The sequence below is a fragment of the Bombus terrestris genome, chromosome 1 (assembly GCF_910591885.1).
Source record: "Bombus terrestris chromosome 1, iyBomTerr1.2, whole genome shotgun sequence".
Lineage (NCBI taxonomy): Eukaryota > Metazoa > Arthropoda > Insecta > Hymenoptera > Apidae > Bombus > Bombus terrestris.
Window position 1 is genome coordinate 5,027,699 of NC_063269.1, and position 18,202 is coordinate 5,045,900.

Consider the following 18,202-nt stretch of genomic DNA (forward strand, 5'->3'; position numbering starts at 1 on the left):
CCGGGCATGGTGACTCAACACGAATCGTAAATGGATTTCACTGGCTCGAGCGTTAATCCGCTCGCTGTAATTTTCTTAAACACGACTGACCGGCCGATCTACTCACGCGCGATAACATTCCACTCGGATAATCCAATTGCGTGACGATCGCGCGAGTTAAACTTATTATACGAGCGTGACAAACGGCTCCAAGTCTCGGCAAAGTACCTCGTGAAATTCGTTAGTGGCAACGTTACCTTTTCTACGTCAGCTACGCGGAATTCCATAAACGCAGATTCTTTAGAGCGCGAGTGGCTTTAGAGCGATTCGTGGAGCGACGTATTTGCAGATCGTTAACAGTTAAGGTCGGTAGGCTGGCGAAATAGACCAGAAAACGGTAACTGTTACGTAACGCAAGGTTGTTTTAGGTAATCGGCCGAAGTAGAACGGAGCAAGGAAGCGCACGAAAACGCCTTTGAACGACTCTTGCTCATTATTATTTCGTAGTTTCAGCTTTAGCTAGATTTTAAATGCACGCTTAAATGGAACGTATGTACGTATATCCACGATACCTACGGCAAATTTCCAACATCGCCGTTACGATGTCCGATGCACAGATCCCGTTCGACGTTGGAATTTAGTTGCGTGGGTCGTGGAAAAAGTTTTCTGCTTGCCAGTTGCACTCTGTAGCATCGTAAATACTGGTCATGGGCGTCGATCATTTTGTTACTCCAACTAACGTCGTAAATATCCTGTTTGTATCGGCTCGTTTAAACTGCAAAATAAAACGATTGTTCTTTTACGAACGAGAATATTCCACGAAGTATGCCGATTCCGAGCAGAAGTAAAAACATCGTATTTCTATGTAGCCGATACTCTGAAAACTTGTAGGTAAAATTAGTTCTAATTCGATCTCGTCGTGTAAATAATCGTATAGAGAGAGAAACGCTTGCCGATATACCATCGATGCCTGTGACGCCAGTTTCATCGACGATCAAAGTTGCTGGAATAGATAGAGAAGCAAAGCGTTTGATCGTAACGCGTGACTCGATGTTTTTCCTCGTTAACCTGCATCTCTGGTGCTGTTCAGGCAAAGTGGACGAGAAAGCGACGCAATTGCACGCGATAGCTTCGCTAAAGGTGCTACTGGATGCCACCAGGCCGCACAACGGCGCTGCTACGTCGACCGCCGCCCATTATTCCGGTGCCTCGTCGAGAGAGACCACTCTGCAGCTGCAGCAAGGCTCCCAGGGCACCACCACGACCACCACTACGACGACGACCACCGCCGGCACCACCGCCGGCATCCAGGAACTTCCCAATGGCGGTATAGCCGCTGGCCTCGATGCGGGGCTCGATTCGGTAATTGTCAAATTCGACGAATGCCTGATCGTTTCCATCTCGTCCTTCCGATTCTTGCGGCCATCGTCCAATTCCCCTAAGTTTGTTTTATTCCCTTTTCGTTCGAGGACGATCGAAACGTCAAAGGACAGTTTCGTGATTTCGATCGGAGACGCGAGAGCTTGGAATCTCGGCGCGTGTCCTTATCGACAGCTTGCGAATGACGCGTGAGGGTGGTTTAACAACAGCAGCGACCGATAGCAGACGCGTTCCTCGTCTGTGCCAAGTGAGAGCCGGCGACGATACCCGCAATGCTGGCGAAACGTCGGATCGAATTTCCACGTAGACAGGAATCGCAGCCGAGAGGCTGGGTGGTCCAATGACAGGAACAATGGCCGCGCGACAGCCCGAAAACGTTAATTCGGTCGTGTCCTTCGCGATCCCATTTCCGAGACGGAAAAGTCGACAGAGGCCGAGCGACGTTAACGCGGCGACGGACGGAAGAATCCGTGGGGTTTCTTTTTTTTTTGCTCGACGATCCGCGTACGCGAGATGGTAATTTGAATTCGTTTCCTGCCCGGTCGGCTGGGAAATTCGCTCGTTTCTGATTTCTAGCTCTCCCTCGATGGCCGTTTCTAAAATAACGACAGTAGCTGTCGCCACGATTCGACGACCAGGCCAATTATCGTCCATCGATCGAACCGAAACGAAACGGCCAGTGTATGGCGAATCGACGGACCGTCCGACTTTCGGTACGTCGCGACGCGTCCTTTCACGTTTCTTTGCGTCTCGTCGCGGAGAAAAAACAAGCGACGGTGTTCGGTGATCGATTCGTCCGCCAAGACAATTTTCATTGGGTTTTACGCGCGATTAATGCAGTTTCGAAAAACAGATAACGGTTGATAAATTGTTATCTGTGCGATGGAAATATTTGTTGGCTATTTTCCTGTGGCAGATGGTAGCCAGTTCGCGTCGACCGGTTGTCGCTCAACTTGAACGTTCCAGCAGCGATATCGCTGCTCTCATGCCGCTCTTGCCGCGCTATCTGGCATTCCAGCCGCCTGGTTGCGGACAGAGATAGATGCTCGATAATTCGGATGGGCGCGATGCGATAGGAAAAATGAACCGAGGAATTCCTTATTTTCCGAGCGGTCGATCTCTGACAAACGATTGAGCGTCATCTTGCCTCCAACGTGACGGCTACGGGAGACGCGGTAACGAACACATTTATAGTCGAGAAACATCGGCTGACAATGGCCGAGCGCTCGAGAATTGGGCCGTTCTGTATAGCAAAAGGACATCGGGCTGGAAACAAGGCAATTGCGGAGAGTGGCTGTTTCCCAAGCGAGACCTTCGTTTTCGCGTGATTCGTCGTCAAAGTTGCCGTCCCGATCCAAACGGATCTTTCGACTCAATGTTCTTTGTGACCGTTCTTTGTCGTTCATCGTCTAGACGTTCGCGTCTCCTCTTTGCTCTTGATATTCCGATTGGCGAAAATAAAGTGCCGTGAAACGTCTTGGTCGCGAGGAAAGACGCGCCATTCCGTTTCCATTCTGGAAACTTGCATGGAACGAAGGATGGTCGGCGATGCTATGGGTTAACTCGAGGAGAAATCGAAATTTTCCGCGACTTAGAAATTGACAGTGCAAGCTTTCGCCCGATATTAGCTGGCGGTGGTGGGGAGCGCGCGCGGATCGCGGGGGATTCTCGAACCTCTTTGTCCTAAATGAGTGAGAAGGCCTTTTCATTTTGAATGCACCGCGAATCTGGGTCAATTCTGGCTACACCCGGCGTCGCTACGCTACACATTGCCTATTTCAGTTCCTCTTTTAACTCTCGGATAATCGAAGCAAAGTCGCCAGGCAATGGCTTTTCCGCCCGAGTTCCGCATTTTCTAGCAACGGCCCGCTTCTTCTCTACAAATTTCGCCTTTCAAGGTCGCTTATCTTTCCGCGATTATTCCCTTCCGTCTCGTCTCCTTTGTCTTCTTCGTCAATCTCTCTTCTTCGTTTTACGCGTCTCTCAGCCTCGTATTTGTCGAATCGCTGAGACGCGCGTACCGGGATCGACGCTTCCGTCGGTGGAATAGCCGATTTCTCTCACTGCAGCTGAAATCGCACTGCGCTAAATGGTCGCGCGCGGTAAAATTATCTCTATACTCGGCGGGAATTAATCGTCGCTGTTGCCTCTCGGTGGCAATTATCAGTGGCGAGACAAGTGCAGCTGGAAAATCCAAACATGAACCGGGCCATTGTGTCGCGGTTAACCGAGAATGGATCTAAGGGATCTGCTTTGTGCCTTTGCCGAGCTATCCGCGGTATTTAGAAGCCTATGTCGCTTCACCGCCCAGCTTCATTGTGTTTTCCAACGATAAACGGCGATCGAGTGTAGGGCGGATAGGAAAACTCGGCTTCTTTCTTAACTCCATCCGACCGGATACAGCAAACGGATTAAGCGAGCGTGTTAATTAAAAAGAAAATCGAACGCGGAAGGTGTACGACGCGAGATTGCCAGAGGGAATTTTGCCTTTGAAAATAAATGCTTGTTTCAGGGAGAGGAGGATGAACCTCCGGAAGCCTTGGACATGGGCTGGCCCAGCAGTCCCAGAAAAAGACTAACGTACATTTTGGTTGCGCCAATTCTGTTCCCTTTGTGGCTGACGTTACCGGACACAAGGACACCCAGAGGTAAGCTGGCGAAAGATGAAACGACACACTGGATTTCGTGCAGAGTTTCGAACAGAGTCGTTTCCTCAAGATCCTTTAACCTACCGCTGACCCAAGACTTTGTTTCGATTATCGGGAAAGGATCGTGTATTGTTTCAAACAGCGGGAGCAGTGGGACGAAACGAGAGCAGCGCGCTGCTGCATCCTCGTTCCGTCCAGAGCCAGTAAATTTTTAGCTTTCAGTTTCATAGAGGAATATCAAAGGCATAGTTTGCTCTACTTCGGTTCGCCGTAAAAGACAGTCCTCTCGAGGATCCGTACGAGTTTACGGTTTAACCGTAAGCCAGGGGATTCTTCGCCGAGCAAGCTCCTCTCGTTTCGTTCAGTTTTCCAAAAACCTCTTGTCTTATTTTCCAGGGTAAGTAGATTTTCTATTGATTTTTATTTATTATCTCTGTATCTGACGTCCATGGATCGTTTATGGAGGTATAAAAGAGGGAGCACTAACTTTAAGCGACGAGTGTTACGATTTCATTCGAGTTAATACGGATGCTTTAAAGCAGGTTTGCAGTCGAGCAAAGTGTATCGTTGATACGATCGAAATTGCCTAAGCTAGCTCATAGTACGGAACGATACGTAATTTAATTTAAACGCCACTTAAACACGACGTGTAATTTAAAATGTTGAAGAATCTCTGCACAGTCAACGGACCGATCGAGAATTTAAAAAATCTAAGATCAGGTTTGATCCTACACCTTATCCTATATCCAGCATATTCAAAGCGTTAAGAGTATTTTCGTAGCTATGACAAGTTTCGAGCATCGGCTCGTTAATCTTGGAGGCGACGTATCTTCGAAATTTGTGTCGCACGCTCTCAAAGCAATTTCATGTGATTCGATCGTGCCGGATTCCATAATCGAGATGCGTGTTCGAGATTGCGGTATGACTAGAAACGAGTAAAATATTTTAGAGAATTTTTAAAATTCGTGGCGTGCCTGATATTGAGAGACGGCGATTTTAATGCATTGTTTTTTTTCTCTTTTTCTACGGTTAAATACGGTCAGCAAATATCGACAACGCGGAGGAAAGTAATACCTAAATCGGTCGTTGTTTCTCGTTTATGCGGTGGTGCATCATTTATGGAGTAGGTGAAATCAAGTACTGTTTTTGCACGCGTGAAACGCGTAACATGACGTTTCGAGATATTAAACGGCAGCGTGTTTTTGACACTCGATCCGCAAAGTCGGAACAAATCGTTTTGAATATTCCAGGCATCGATTTAAGGACGGGTCGTTGTTAACATTTTAAATCATCGACCAACGATAAAAGTTTACTGCGCGCAGAAATTTTTGACGTGTATCTGTTTTAATCAAGCGCGTGATCGAACGATCCATTTTCCTCTGTGCATGGCCATCGCGAACGAAAATGTTGCATTGGAAGCGTATGATACGTTTCTCGTGTCGCGGTATCAGCAAAGCAAAACGCCGCTGAAGCGGAATGATGTAATCTTTGTAGGCGAGCGGTTAGTCGATTCACGAGCAAGGAAACTCGCTGCTGAGTCTGTAGAACGTTAGAACGATAATCCAGTGGACCATTCTCCTTGCTCGTCGTTTTCCTTTCTTTTCCTCCTCGGGCATTTAGTTGGGACGTCGAACGTGCTTGCTCGTACGATAATAAAATTTTCCAAAAATAACAAGCGAAATTTTCTTCCGTACTTGACGGTGCAACGAATAATCGGAAGCGGATATTTCCGTCCGCGTGTTGCATTATTTAACGCGACCGTTCGATCGCGCGAACTACGCAGAGATATTCCATTGTCTTCGAAAAAGTTTATTCTCCAGCTATTCGATCGTATTTCACGTTCGACCGGATGCCTGTTATTTTCGACTATTAATCTCTGCTTTCTCTCTTACGACCGAGTTACGTCCCCAGCTCTATTGCTTTCTATCGCGTTTTATATTTAATGGCTTTACGTTGGCGGTAAATTTGCATTCGTTGGCCGTTCCCCGTGGGACGCTCGAAGATACGTTTTCGCTCGTTTTCGTTGATCGATACCGACGCATTCGTGACGTTTGAACTTTTTCAATGTCGCGTAACGCATAGACTCGCCGAATGGACATCGAGATCGAACGATGCAATTAAACGGCGCTGCAAGATGGACGACAGGCGGCACGCGCGTCTGTTATTCAAAACGGTTTCCTGGGCTGCCATCAATCACGGACGTGCTGCATTATCACGGCCTATTAACGGGTCTGCATTTGAAAGCGACACAATGCCAACAACGAAAGATGATATTGACACGCTAATTCCGAATCGACGACTGATTGTTACCTCGCGCTGGCATTCAGCCTGCCGCGACGAGCAGTAGCTTTTCATCGTTACGGAAAATTTCGCCGCGGCCTCTCCGTTTCAATTTATGCCCCCGGAGTCGGCAAACACTCGTTTCTCCGCGATAACTAGCCCGTTCGAAATCGCCACCGAAATAAATCTCGATATATCGTCTCGAACGTTATTTCGTTGTCCCGTGACTACACGCGACTATAACGAGAAAATAACTTGCTTTAAGAGGGTCTGTTAATTCGAGAAACTCATGGCCGAGCTTTATTCCCTGCACGCTTTCTAAATGCCAGCAGTTCGTTTTCTTTTCCTCATTCTCCAGGTATTCGCTACCGATCTTCGTTAGATATAAATTGGACCCGATGATTAATTGGAATCTCAATGTCAGGGTAATAATTAAGGGGCGCTGCGCGAGTACGCGAAGGTCCGTTTTTTTGCAAGCTCGTGAAGAGGGAAACAGGGCCAAAGCCGAACGCACGAAACGATTCTGTCAGATTTCTCGCGATCAACCTTTTTTCACTGTGATGAATTGTAGCGAGAAATAACAGCGCAGGATCTATGTGGCTACCGAACGAAGGTAACGATGATAACGATAATAACAATGAGAAATTTTGCCTGCGGATGTTATCTTATCGATCCGACAGATACGTATCAAATTTTGATATCTCAAAGTAGAAGAAAAAATGAGAAAGAAGCAGGAACAATTAAAAGGAAGGGAAGCAAAGGTGAAAGGTGAAAGGAAACAGAGGAATTAACGAGTGACAGAGAAGACAAGGGAAAAGAGGAGAAAAGAAAGAAAGAAAGAGGGTTCGTAGTACCTTCCTTTGCTAGAAAGAGCGTAGAATCGCGAGTTTGAGTCTCGTTAAGTCCCTTCATTTTTCTTTCACTTCTATCGTTAGAATAAACGATCTGACGGAAAGCTCGTTCTCGGTAGCAATAATATTAATACCGGCAGGAAATGTTTCGATCCTTATCCACCTTAATGCGGTTGCAAAGATTCCAGCTTAGATTTCGATTGTCGCGATACAGAGTCTTGGGCGTGGTACTTTACAAATCGACTCCCTCTCCTTAAACCAACCTCACGAAAGCCTACGCTCTCACGAAAGTTCGCCGCGATATTCTAAATTCGATGTTCGAGCAAACACGCTTCACAAAAAAGAAAAAGAAGAAATGAAAGAGAGAGAGGAAAAAGGAGAAACGGCAAGCGCGAAGTTTTCCAAAGGAAATAAAGGGGATTCGATTTAAGCAGGATATCCTTTTAACCGGATACGGGGGGAAGGAGGGCGAAGAGCCACGTTTCCGAGGTCAATTCGTCCGTTTTCTTACAGGGAAAAAGTTCTTCGCGGTGACGTTCATCGGCTCGATCTTCTGGATCGCAGCGTACTCGTACCTGATGGTCTGGTGGGCGAACGTCGCCGGCGACACGGTTCGCATTCCGCCGGAAGTGATGGGCCTGACGTTCCTCGCTGCCGGCACCAGCATCCCAGACCTCATCACCAGCGTGATCGTTGCGCGAAAAGGATTCGGTGACATGGCCGTCTCCAGCTCCGTTGGCAGCAACATCTTCGACGTGACCGTTGGGTGAGCTCTATATTTTCCATCTTACACCGGACTCCAACGTATTTCTCTTCTCTTCGTGTCTCCTTTCGATATCTTCGCGAGCATAGCTATCACCACGCGCGAAATTTTCGAAGCTGGTGCACGGAACACGGACGAATGGAATTGAAAGAAGAGTACGACAGCTTGACTTTCGATCTTAGGGATTCTTGGTCGACTTATCCGCGCGTGGCGATCGGTTACGAAAGTAACGCGCACCGGTCGTAACGATGGGCAAGGGAAGCGACGCAGGAAATTGCGAGAGACAAATAAACGCAAGAGCTTCGTTTATTCGGTTCGACTCGACCAGATAATTTATCGATACTTGTTTTGTCTGCAGACCGATGTAGGTCGCATATGGATTTATACGGCTTGCTCGTAAACGGCCATCGCTCGACGTTATCGAGGACATCGGTTATGGCAATTTTCATGCGGGACACACAATCTGCCACCGACGATAAAACTCCTGGAAAATCGCGACGCGCTTTACCCAACGTCGATGAAGGAACATCGATTTCCAGCGTTTTTAAAGTTCCGCGAAACCAATTCGCAGACAAGCTAAATACTATTGGGTTGGCAACTAAGTGATTGCGGATTTGTCAATACCACCTAATGGCAAAATCCGCAATCACTTAGTTGCCAACCCAGTACATATTAACGTCAAACGTATCGCCAATGAAGATATCGTGTACGCGTTATATCGACGATCGTATTTCCTCTGGCGCGAACGTTCCCGTTTGCACATAGAATCGCCAATTGAAATTTAACCGCGTCTATTTCATATCACAATTACGGGAATTTACGTTATAAAGACGGAGATGGGTCGAGATAGATGGTCGGCGCATTATTCTTCAGAAGGCGGTTAAGGCGCGAGTAATAAGATTACGTCACTTTGAGCCAGTGGAATCTCTCGTTAGCCGGTATTCATCTCGGTGAAACACTTTACGACGATCCTCGCCGGGTCTCATACTTGTCTACGATTATTTCAGAGAAATCGAGATCTTAGTTGTATGACGCTTTCAGAGACTCGGGAAGAAAGTCAACGTGGAAAATCCTGCAGACATTTGTCTCGTTCATCGTTCTAAACGTTGTGTCGTGATAATATATAACGATAATACGATAATACAAAGTATTTTAATTATTGTTATATATACATACATAGGAGCTATACACCTTATAATATACATTGTTCGTTACGGTATGAAAAGTAGTCATCTCGAGAGAACGGATAATGAGCCACGCATCAAACGAAGGTGTAGAAAACACGGGAAAAGTTGATTTATTCGCAGCAAAGATCAATATGTTTGCAAATTTGGACATTTTTGTTGGCCACGATTTGAGAGCCAATAGAATTACCTTGCAATTTTGGCTATTCATTTATCTTGCTATTCATCGTGCCATTAAGTATTTTATGGTCAACAATTAAACGTTCTTATTAAAGCGTCTGAAGGTTTAAACGGTTTAAGATCGGAGAACAGTCCTGATCGACGGGAGAAAATTTAATTTAATTTAATTTAATTTGCTCGTCCGACTTTATGTAAATTCCCATATTAACAAAATTGAGAAATTGATCGATCGAGTAATATAAAAAGAATGAAACGAGACCTGACCAGGACACGGTATAGCAGACTGAAAGCGTCGGCTTTCTTGAAAATTATATTCGTCGTTTAGGGTGGCTGGGATTTTTCGTCGGATATATCGGAATAAAACTTAAAGAGCAGTCGTCATCGTGCATAGTTTTTCAGCCACAATCTGCACATAGCTCACGCGATTACGAGACTTTTCCTTTCGTATGTCGGATAACACGCGAAGTTTTCTTAAGGTTTTCGATCGATCTGGCCGCGGAGAAAGAAGGTGTCTTTCAGGGAACGGAAATTGCTCGACGTCGGGAACGATTACCCGGTGAAAGGAACCAAAGAAACGATCTTCCGACAGATTCGCCAATCGCCCACCTATTGGAAATATCGGAAACATGTGCACTGGTACAATCTATTTAATTGTATAATACAGATAGGCAGTGGGGTGGGGGGACATTGACCTGAGGTCGTCGGTATCGGCGAACGAAAAGTTTCTTCGGTTCGAGTCTTCGTAGAATTTCAGACTGTTTTAAGTATTCCCGAATCATTTAATTATTTAACAAAGTCTGGAAACGAGAAACTACGATAAAAGTTACGTCAACGTTTGGCTAGGTAATCGAACCGACGTAATTCCTATGAACTTTTCATTTACGCTACGACTCATGCGGAAATCAGTCTCTATATAGACACTGTTCCGTATACTTTTCTTTTAACAAGCTACAGTTACTGCATACGATAAACTAAGCGTACTTCGTTTGCATTTATTGCTTTTCTATAACGTAAAACGTAGATATCATTGAAGATAAATAACATGATTGGACGGAAGATCTACGTAAGCGATTTTTAATACGTTTACAATCCTTCTAAAAGAGGGTTGCTGTGTATCGGAAACTGTTCGCCAACATAAAGAAAGAAATCGTCCTTCAAACTTGGAAAATATATTATCTTTCTTCTCGGGCGGAGCGATACCGCCAGAGGATTTAAATATCCATTATTCCGCGGTAGTTAAATGACATTCAGATTCGAGATGATTAAATTACAAAGTTTCGAGACTCGGGGAGCTCTCGTGCGCCTGAAATTCTTCGAGATGGTTAAACGTGTCGCGATTTTGAAAATTCCCATCGAGTCGAGACACATGGTCCGACTGGGGTTCGCGCGAGCCGAATTGTTGGAAAACTCGGAAAGCAGCAGAATCGGCCGGCCGTTAGCTAGTTATTGTACGAACAGAATTCAAGCGTATAAATTGGAATTTCACCGATGATCAAACGAAGCCAAGAGGAGACGCGTAGAATTGGTCATCGCGCCAGCCCATTCAAGTATTCTCGCTATTCCTCTGTAATAACGTTCGCGATTTACCATTCGCCATTCGTTTCTCCCTCCAACCGTCCTCTTCCAAGCACACACGCGCACACATCCTCGCCGGGATTATTATATCGTTGGCGCGTGAAATAGCAGAAATACCAATGCCAGACGCGACTCATTTTCCACGATGATATCAGAGAGGCTCTTCGACGATCCTTTTCCTCGTCCGCTGGCAAAGAATCATCCCCTCGCCCGCTAGATTCGTCCGCAAATATTTTCTCGGTTACGACGCGCTGGATCGTACTCGCCGATACCGGTATTTTCGCCAGAGGAAAACGAATAATCGAAGCTTGACCGCGAGAGTAGCACGCAGGCTGCGAAGCAAGTTGTTAGAAGTAATCGAGTTAATTAATTTAATCGTCTTAATGGCGATAAACTTCGATGGGTAAAAGTTTGTCTGGAAAGTGGGGCGATAGCGATCCGAGGGCTCGGGGAATCGACCTTATCAGCCAGAACGATATATCCAAGCGGAATCCGAACTGATGCTGCGGATAATCGTCTTAGAGACAATAACAAACTCGAATTGAAATTACGGTGGTTACGCGTACGCCTGCTTCGCGATAACGATAAACGCAAACAGAGTTTCGCCCTGGTAGCTGAATTTTTTCTCGACCTGAACCAAGCAACCAGTCAGCCTCTTTCTCCTATCCCCCGAAGCGTTACGCGTTTGCAGGTGAGACGCGACAATCTATTCGACATCAATTTGGCACCGCGATTTACCAAAACGCGCGCATTCTCTTAAACACAGCCACGAAGAAGGTTACCGTTTTTGAGCGCGCATTTCCTGGCCAGCGGATTCGACATTCGGCGGCCTAGTCGATGGAAGATCGATTCGTTCGCACGCATCCGTTGCAGGCGCGCCAGCTGGCAAGTTGCCCGAGAGGAAAACGGGGTAAAATACGAAAGGGCGCGTGCGTATCGCGCAAGACGCGATTCTACTTTGAAGATTGCGATTAGAAGCGGCCGGACGCATAGATAATGCAAGACGATTCGGCGTGAAACAACAGCCGCGTCTGCCAAATGCGATTTATCGAATGCATCGGACGTTTCTGCCGCGTTTTCCTTTAATATCCGTGTTCGCGGCCAGGAGCAGGAACAGGTAGCGAGTAAACTGACAAGCGACGGGATAAAGAAAATTCGGCCAGGTCGAATCCTTTGGTTACGAGGATGACGTATATACCGGATGCTGGGAAATCTTTCTTCCGACCGAAAAGTTCCGATTTGCTTCATCGTCAGGCAGAACGAGGTCACGGGCCATTTGGTTAAAAATAGTCGAGTCTGAAATATTTACGTATCGAAAAGAATCGTCGAGCGTTTCAAAATATTTCCCATATAGATACAAAAATATAGGACGTTTGCTCTAGCTAGTTGATAAAACCATAGAACAGGATTAACAGATAGCGAAATTCGACTGGATTTTCCGTTGTATTTCTGTTCTCAGGCTTCCGGTACCGTGGCTGCTGTACGGCTTGATCTACGGAAAACCCGTGGAGGTGAACTCGGTGGGCATGGTGTGCAGCATAGCGATCCTCTTCTGCATGCTGTTGTTTGTCATCATGAGCATCGCCTGTTTCAAGTGGCGAATGAACAAGGGCCTCGGGTTTACGATGTTCCTCCTCTACTTCGTCTTCGTTGCCGTCTCGCTGATGTTCGAGTACGAGTTCCTGGTCTGTCCAGCCTAGGAACGCGAACCAACCGAGCGATCCAGTGGTCCAGCAGAGACGGTAGATGGACGCACATTTACGGGTCTCGTCATCGTCATTATCATCGTCGTCGGCGAATCGTCCACGGCCGATGAGAACAATCTTCCTCGAGCGCCGCATCGATCGAAAGAGGAACGACAGACAACAGCCTTCCCGAAATAACAACCGAAACAGTGTTGATGCATCACATCCCCTTCCCTCGTTCCCTAAAGAATCTCGTTACTCTCCCATCGCCGGTTTAACGATTAAACGGTTATTACACGTCACCCAGGTTACGAAGCGTTTTTGTTCTAGTCGAGATACGTGTAAATATTGTAAAAACCTTGAAATACCTGAAACAAAATACTCGTCTCGTTAAGAATTTTAGCGGCGAATTCTGTTCGACGAACAGCCGTAGTCGTCGCTTTGTCTGAACACAGCGAGCGCGTCGGCCAATCGTGCCAACGATCGCGCCAACTATATCTACGTTTGCGTAATCTAGAGAGAAACGGATCGCTACGATCTCATTCCTTTTTGTCATTTCTTCTTCCTCCGACGCTACTTCTTCTTCTTCTTCTTCTCCTACCGTTTCTTCTTTTATCTCTTCTCCGTAATTCTACTCCTTGTTACTTCTACTCCTATTCTACGGCTTTTATACCACATTGTTTCTTCCCACGATACTTATCCTAGATGTAGCGTCTCGATTCAAACAACTCGCTCGTCGAAGCCACTCGTTAGACTCTCGCACGCTCGAAGCTCGACGAAACGCCGCTTACCAACGCGATTTCTCTCGAGGATCGTCGAACGCACGACCGAGTTTAGAGGTACCGGTTTACCCGCGGCAGAAAGCATCCGATACGTCGATGTTTTCGCTTTGATACGCGACTCGTCAAGTGGCGTTAGTCGAACTGCCAAATTGTTCCACGATGGAAACAATGAATTCGATACCGTGTGAAGTAAAATATATCGATCGAACGAATGCCCGATTCGTGCCGCGAGTTCCCGATCGCGATCTAAAACCGGTTGACGCGATTTCATCCGCCGTGTAAGCGATCGACGATCTCTCGTTGCACAGTGAACGGCCTGACGGCTCGCTGATTTCTCTCTATAAAGTGCAACACTTTCTTTTCGTCTATAACCGTAGCTACCGTAGCCAAATCTACTCTGTCGTGTTCGTAAAATCTGCACGGACGCGCTTCCGACGCTCGACGCTTCGTTTTCGAATTCGTTACACGCGATAGCGTTAGGCAACGTTTCCCTTTCGCGGTGTATTTTTAGTCACGCGCGAAGAACAAGGCAACTATCGGAACAACGTTGCGAAAAATTCATTCAGGGACAAAACATGCGAGTGACAAACGTTCCGGCTAATTGGCCAGCAGCGTGTCACTTCGATTAATCGTTCGAAACTCGCAAAGCCGTTCGATCCGCGTTGTGTTTGCTCGATACCATTGTTTCGCCTAACGCTATCCCCCGAGGCCGTTTTTTCCGCGTGCGGCTCCGCGAAATTACATTGTCTCGCGAACGAAAACAGTGGCCGTGGGAGGAAAGAGACGGCGCGCGAGGGTCGGAACCATGACGAAACGCGGCGAACTCCGGCTCGCCTTCAATCGATCGGCCACACGTCGCGTTTTCATTGACCGAAAACGAATCCGCCGATCGTCAGCGCTCTAACGTTGTACGCAGAGAACGGAAGCGCCGATTCGGATCGCGAATCGCCGAAACGACGGTGGATCGATCGATCGTTTCGACCATAGAAAATTTATTATCTCTCTTCTAATTATTCTACGCATGTAAGAATATCTTTGGTATTTTGAAAGAATCGCCGACGTTGAAATCGAAAAAAGACCACCCTCGTTTCAGCAACGATTTTACCGGTAGAACACGCGCCTCCGGTTTCCGGCGTGCCTGTTTTTAACTTCGATTAATAGTTATTCAAATAATCTACGTAAGAGACACGAGAAGAAATCGAATCTTCCTAAACGCGTAGCGAAACTGGCGAAACGCAGTCTCCGAGCGGAACGTCGTGCAGTCGACTCGAACGTCATTCGAATCGAACACCCGCGACGCTTGCTCTGCACCTCTCTCTTGATGGTATTCAGTTTGCGATCGAGTCGCTGCACACCGTTCTTTCTCCGTAGAAGAGTAACGCTAATGAAACTCCAATACCGGAGATCACGGGGCAAGTAGAAAAGTCAAACGCTCGAGGCAAAAACGAAAAAGAGACATTTTGGTTACTTGAAGGAAGAAGGAGAGAAAAGAGCGTGGTTCCGTGATCCTGGATCGAAAGCGATTCTCACTAAGCTATCTTTCGCTAACACTCTTTCGAGTTTTCGATGTCACGCTACGTACGTTTCGAGCGCGTAGATTATAAACAAATAGGTATAAACGTGATATCGACTAAGATAAGGATACTGAAAGCGGAAAAGGTGAAATCGCAGCGCGACTGCGGTTCGACGAGAGGATTAAAAGGAACGACGTATATATCCGGAACCGCCTGAACGCCTAACAGCGGCCTAGCTTTTTACTAAAGAAGAAAAGAAAAAAAAACAGGGAAAAACACAAAAAAAAAAAATACTCGCACGACGCAAGATGCTGTTTGCGGATGCAGAGAATCAAATCGTAACGAGCAGAGACCAGAAATCACGGTGAACCGGAGAAGAAACGGAGTAGAAAATGACAAGCGAACCTAACCGATTCGGTAACGAAATTAAACGAGAATTCACTTCGCGCATACTTCAAACGTTGTCACACTTTTGTATACTCTCGACTATCGAAACTAAGAGGAGGAACCATCGCGGTTCACGGTTCAAGCAGCTTTACGCTCTAAGAAGCGAGCTCGTGTTTGCGGCGCGTTCACCGTACCCGCGAATCGTAGTTGTTCTACTCTTTAGCCGCTGCTACATCTCGTTAATATCTCGTTCTCGCTCTTCGCTACCGGACTCTTACGAAAAACGTCCGTAGCCGGGTGCTGTTTGACTCTCGCGTTTCACCGACTTTTACATCTTCTAGCATCGAACTAATCTTACGCTTCTACTACTATTACGATAATTCTACGTTGATCCGTGGCGATCGGCCGTGGTAACGCGTTCTCGAGGACCGACTTGGCGATAGCTCGAAGAAAGAAGAGGAACGTTCTATCGGAAAAGATGCGATCGCCGATCGTCACGTGGTTATTACGCTGCGTCGCGTCTAATTGTCAGCCGTGTTCGCCTTATCGTCTACCGATACTACTTCAACGAGGAAGTTTCGTAGTCTGTCGAGAAACGAACGGACTAGGCGTTCGTCACGCACATGCTCGCCAAACGCTGGGTGGCTTTCATCGATCCTCTCGCATCCGCGGATCGTTTTTTCGAAAGTGGGCTCTCGATCGTGCCAGTTTCCATCGAGAAAATCGCAGGATCAAACGGGAAAAGGCGAAGCGTTCTCGAAGCGTCCGAATGAAAAGTACGGGAAGGACAATGAGAAAGTGAATGCAGCGGCTTCTCGCCAGACGATTTGACATAATGAGCGAGCAACAAGCGCGTAAATATAACGACGAAAGCAGGAGAGGAACGTTTAGCGCGAAGTAGCTGGTAGAACGTAGCGTTTCTTAATAGTTTCGTAAACGATTACAAGAAGCAAGTAGCGAAAGATGCACAATACGATCTTCCCGAAGTACCGATCACCGATTAACGAAACGATTAAAGGATACCAGAAAATGTACATACACACACATGCGTACACACACACACACACACACACACACACACACACATATACGCGAAGACACGTACAGACATATGGAAAGAAGAGAAACAAACGGCGGCGCCTCTTTTTGCAATTTAGCATTTTTAGTACCACGCCGAGGAAGAGAGTGAAAGAGTGTGTATGTAGAAAAGAGAGAGAGAGAGAGAGAGAAAAAGAGAGAGAGAGAGAGATTTCGTGTAGCTTCGATTATTATAAACGTTTTCAATCAAACATTTGTTATCGTAGCGCGTACTGATACCGTAACGATCGATTATTATTATTATACAAAGCTCGTCGAAACATAGAAAAATCACACGCAACCAACAGGTTCAACGCTGGCGACGTTTGATCGTCGCAGAAGCGATCCGACCTGCGTCGAGCACGGGTGTGGCCGAGGCCGCGAACGAAGTAACGCAATCCCTCGAGCTTCCGGCCTTCCTCTCGTACGAATTCCTCTTGCATTCGATCACCGACAGAGAACGAACGATCGACAAAGAAAGCCGAGCATCGTCTCTATGAAACAAAAGTTCTTCCTGGATTCAACGACGAGAAATGTCGAAGCGAATCGTCCGGATGGGTAACGAAACTCCGTACGTTCTTTTCGCGGAAATTTCTCGTCCCGAATCGAAATCCTGTACAAAACGGAACGCAACGTAGTTTAACGTATTCGTGCCCTTAAGAGAAAAGAGGGTAACGATAAATAGAGAGTTCGTTAGGTTGTTCTCGTTGAAACGAAAACGGATGAACGGGAAATCGCGTGATAAGGCGAAGGTCAGACGGGCGAAATGCTCGAAGCTCGGGGTATTATCGCGCTCGTAATTTGTACTTTATAATACTTTAGGATAAACATCGTTGAGGGTTGAAAGGGGACATCGAGTTTCAATTCTAATCTTTGAATTTTCGACGCGCGTCTCGCCGTGAGACATAACGGGACACACATCGTTGCGGCCGATCCCATATTTAACGGCTCGAGATTCATTTTTATATATTAAAAAAGAAAATAAAAAAAGAAACAAATACGCGTATGTAAGAGCGATCGTTCAAGTCGAATCTTGCGTTGTCGAAGACGTCAGTACACGAATGCTACCGGTGCCAGTGTTGACCGAAACCGTGTGTTGCGAATTGTGTTCATGGTTCAAGAGTAAATTCCTTCGTTTTCTTTCGCCGTGTTCGGGACGCATGTAGATCTAAGCCGATGGAAAAGGTTCCTTTTGTTCGACCGATGGAAACAGGAGAACGAGGAAGGAAGGATCTTATCGAAGTATATTTTACGACCCACTTTCTTTTCAACGCGATCGTCATCGCGGTTGCCCTAATTTCTTTTTCTTTTTCCTTTCGCTCTCGTCTCTTTTCGTTATTGTATTCTAAATACGGCAGCGATAAAAAGGAAAAAAATATACGCGCGTCAAACACCGTTGGTTGATTCTTTACACAACCGTTGTGTAATTCGTATCACGGGATCAGGCTCGTTCGTTCGAGAAATTTTTATTCTATTCTCGTATCGCGATTCTTCGAGCATCCGCGAATAACGAGACGGGGACAGCAGTTCTTCTTCAAATAACACAAACGGAGTACCAATGTGAATCGAGGGAATTCGGACGTGACATGCGAAACACTTTCGAGCGAACGTGGTCTCGAGGAAAACTCAATACCGCGACGATAGAGCCGAATGACCATAAACCTGTCGAACGGTTTGCATCCTTCGCGATACGAGACGACAAACTTCTTCCCTCTATATGACGTACGGTCGTATTGAAAATATTGCTTTCCATCCCGATAACGTTGCTTTAATTATCGTTATATGGTTTATTTAAAAGGAGGAAAGGAGACGGGGAGAAAATGTGGAAGAGAAGGATCGGGAGTAAGAGCGCGAGCGCGTACCAGAACGCACGAGAGAACGAGAAAAATAATTGTGAGCTTGAATGTATGTAGATAG

General features: G+C 46.5%; 1 protein-coding gene across 2 annotated transcripts in view; it reads left to right on the forward strand.

Moving 5' to 3' along the window:
* LOC100644792 (sodium/potassium/calcium exchanger Nckx30C) overlaps positions 1–16,457 on the forward strand; it is a 44,466-nt gene extending 28,009 nt beyond the window's left edge. For both annotated transcript variants that reach the window (XM_012308987.3, XM_012308992.3), the window contains exons 4-7: positions 1,070–1,341; positions 3,872–4,007; positions 7,652–7,904; positions 12,300–16,457. In XM_012308987.3, coding sequence (XP_012164377.1) covers positions 1,070–1,341; positions 3,872–4,007; positions 7,652–7,904; positions 12,300–12,540 — 902 coding nt within the window. In that variant the 3' untranslated portion in view covers positions 12,541–16,457. The remainder of the gene's footprint in view (positions 1–1,069; positions 1,342–3,871; positions 4,008–7,651; positions 7,905–12,299) is intronic.
* Positions 16,458–18,202: the final 1,745 nt, after the last annotated feature.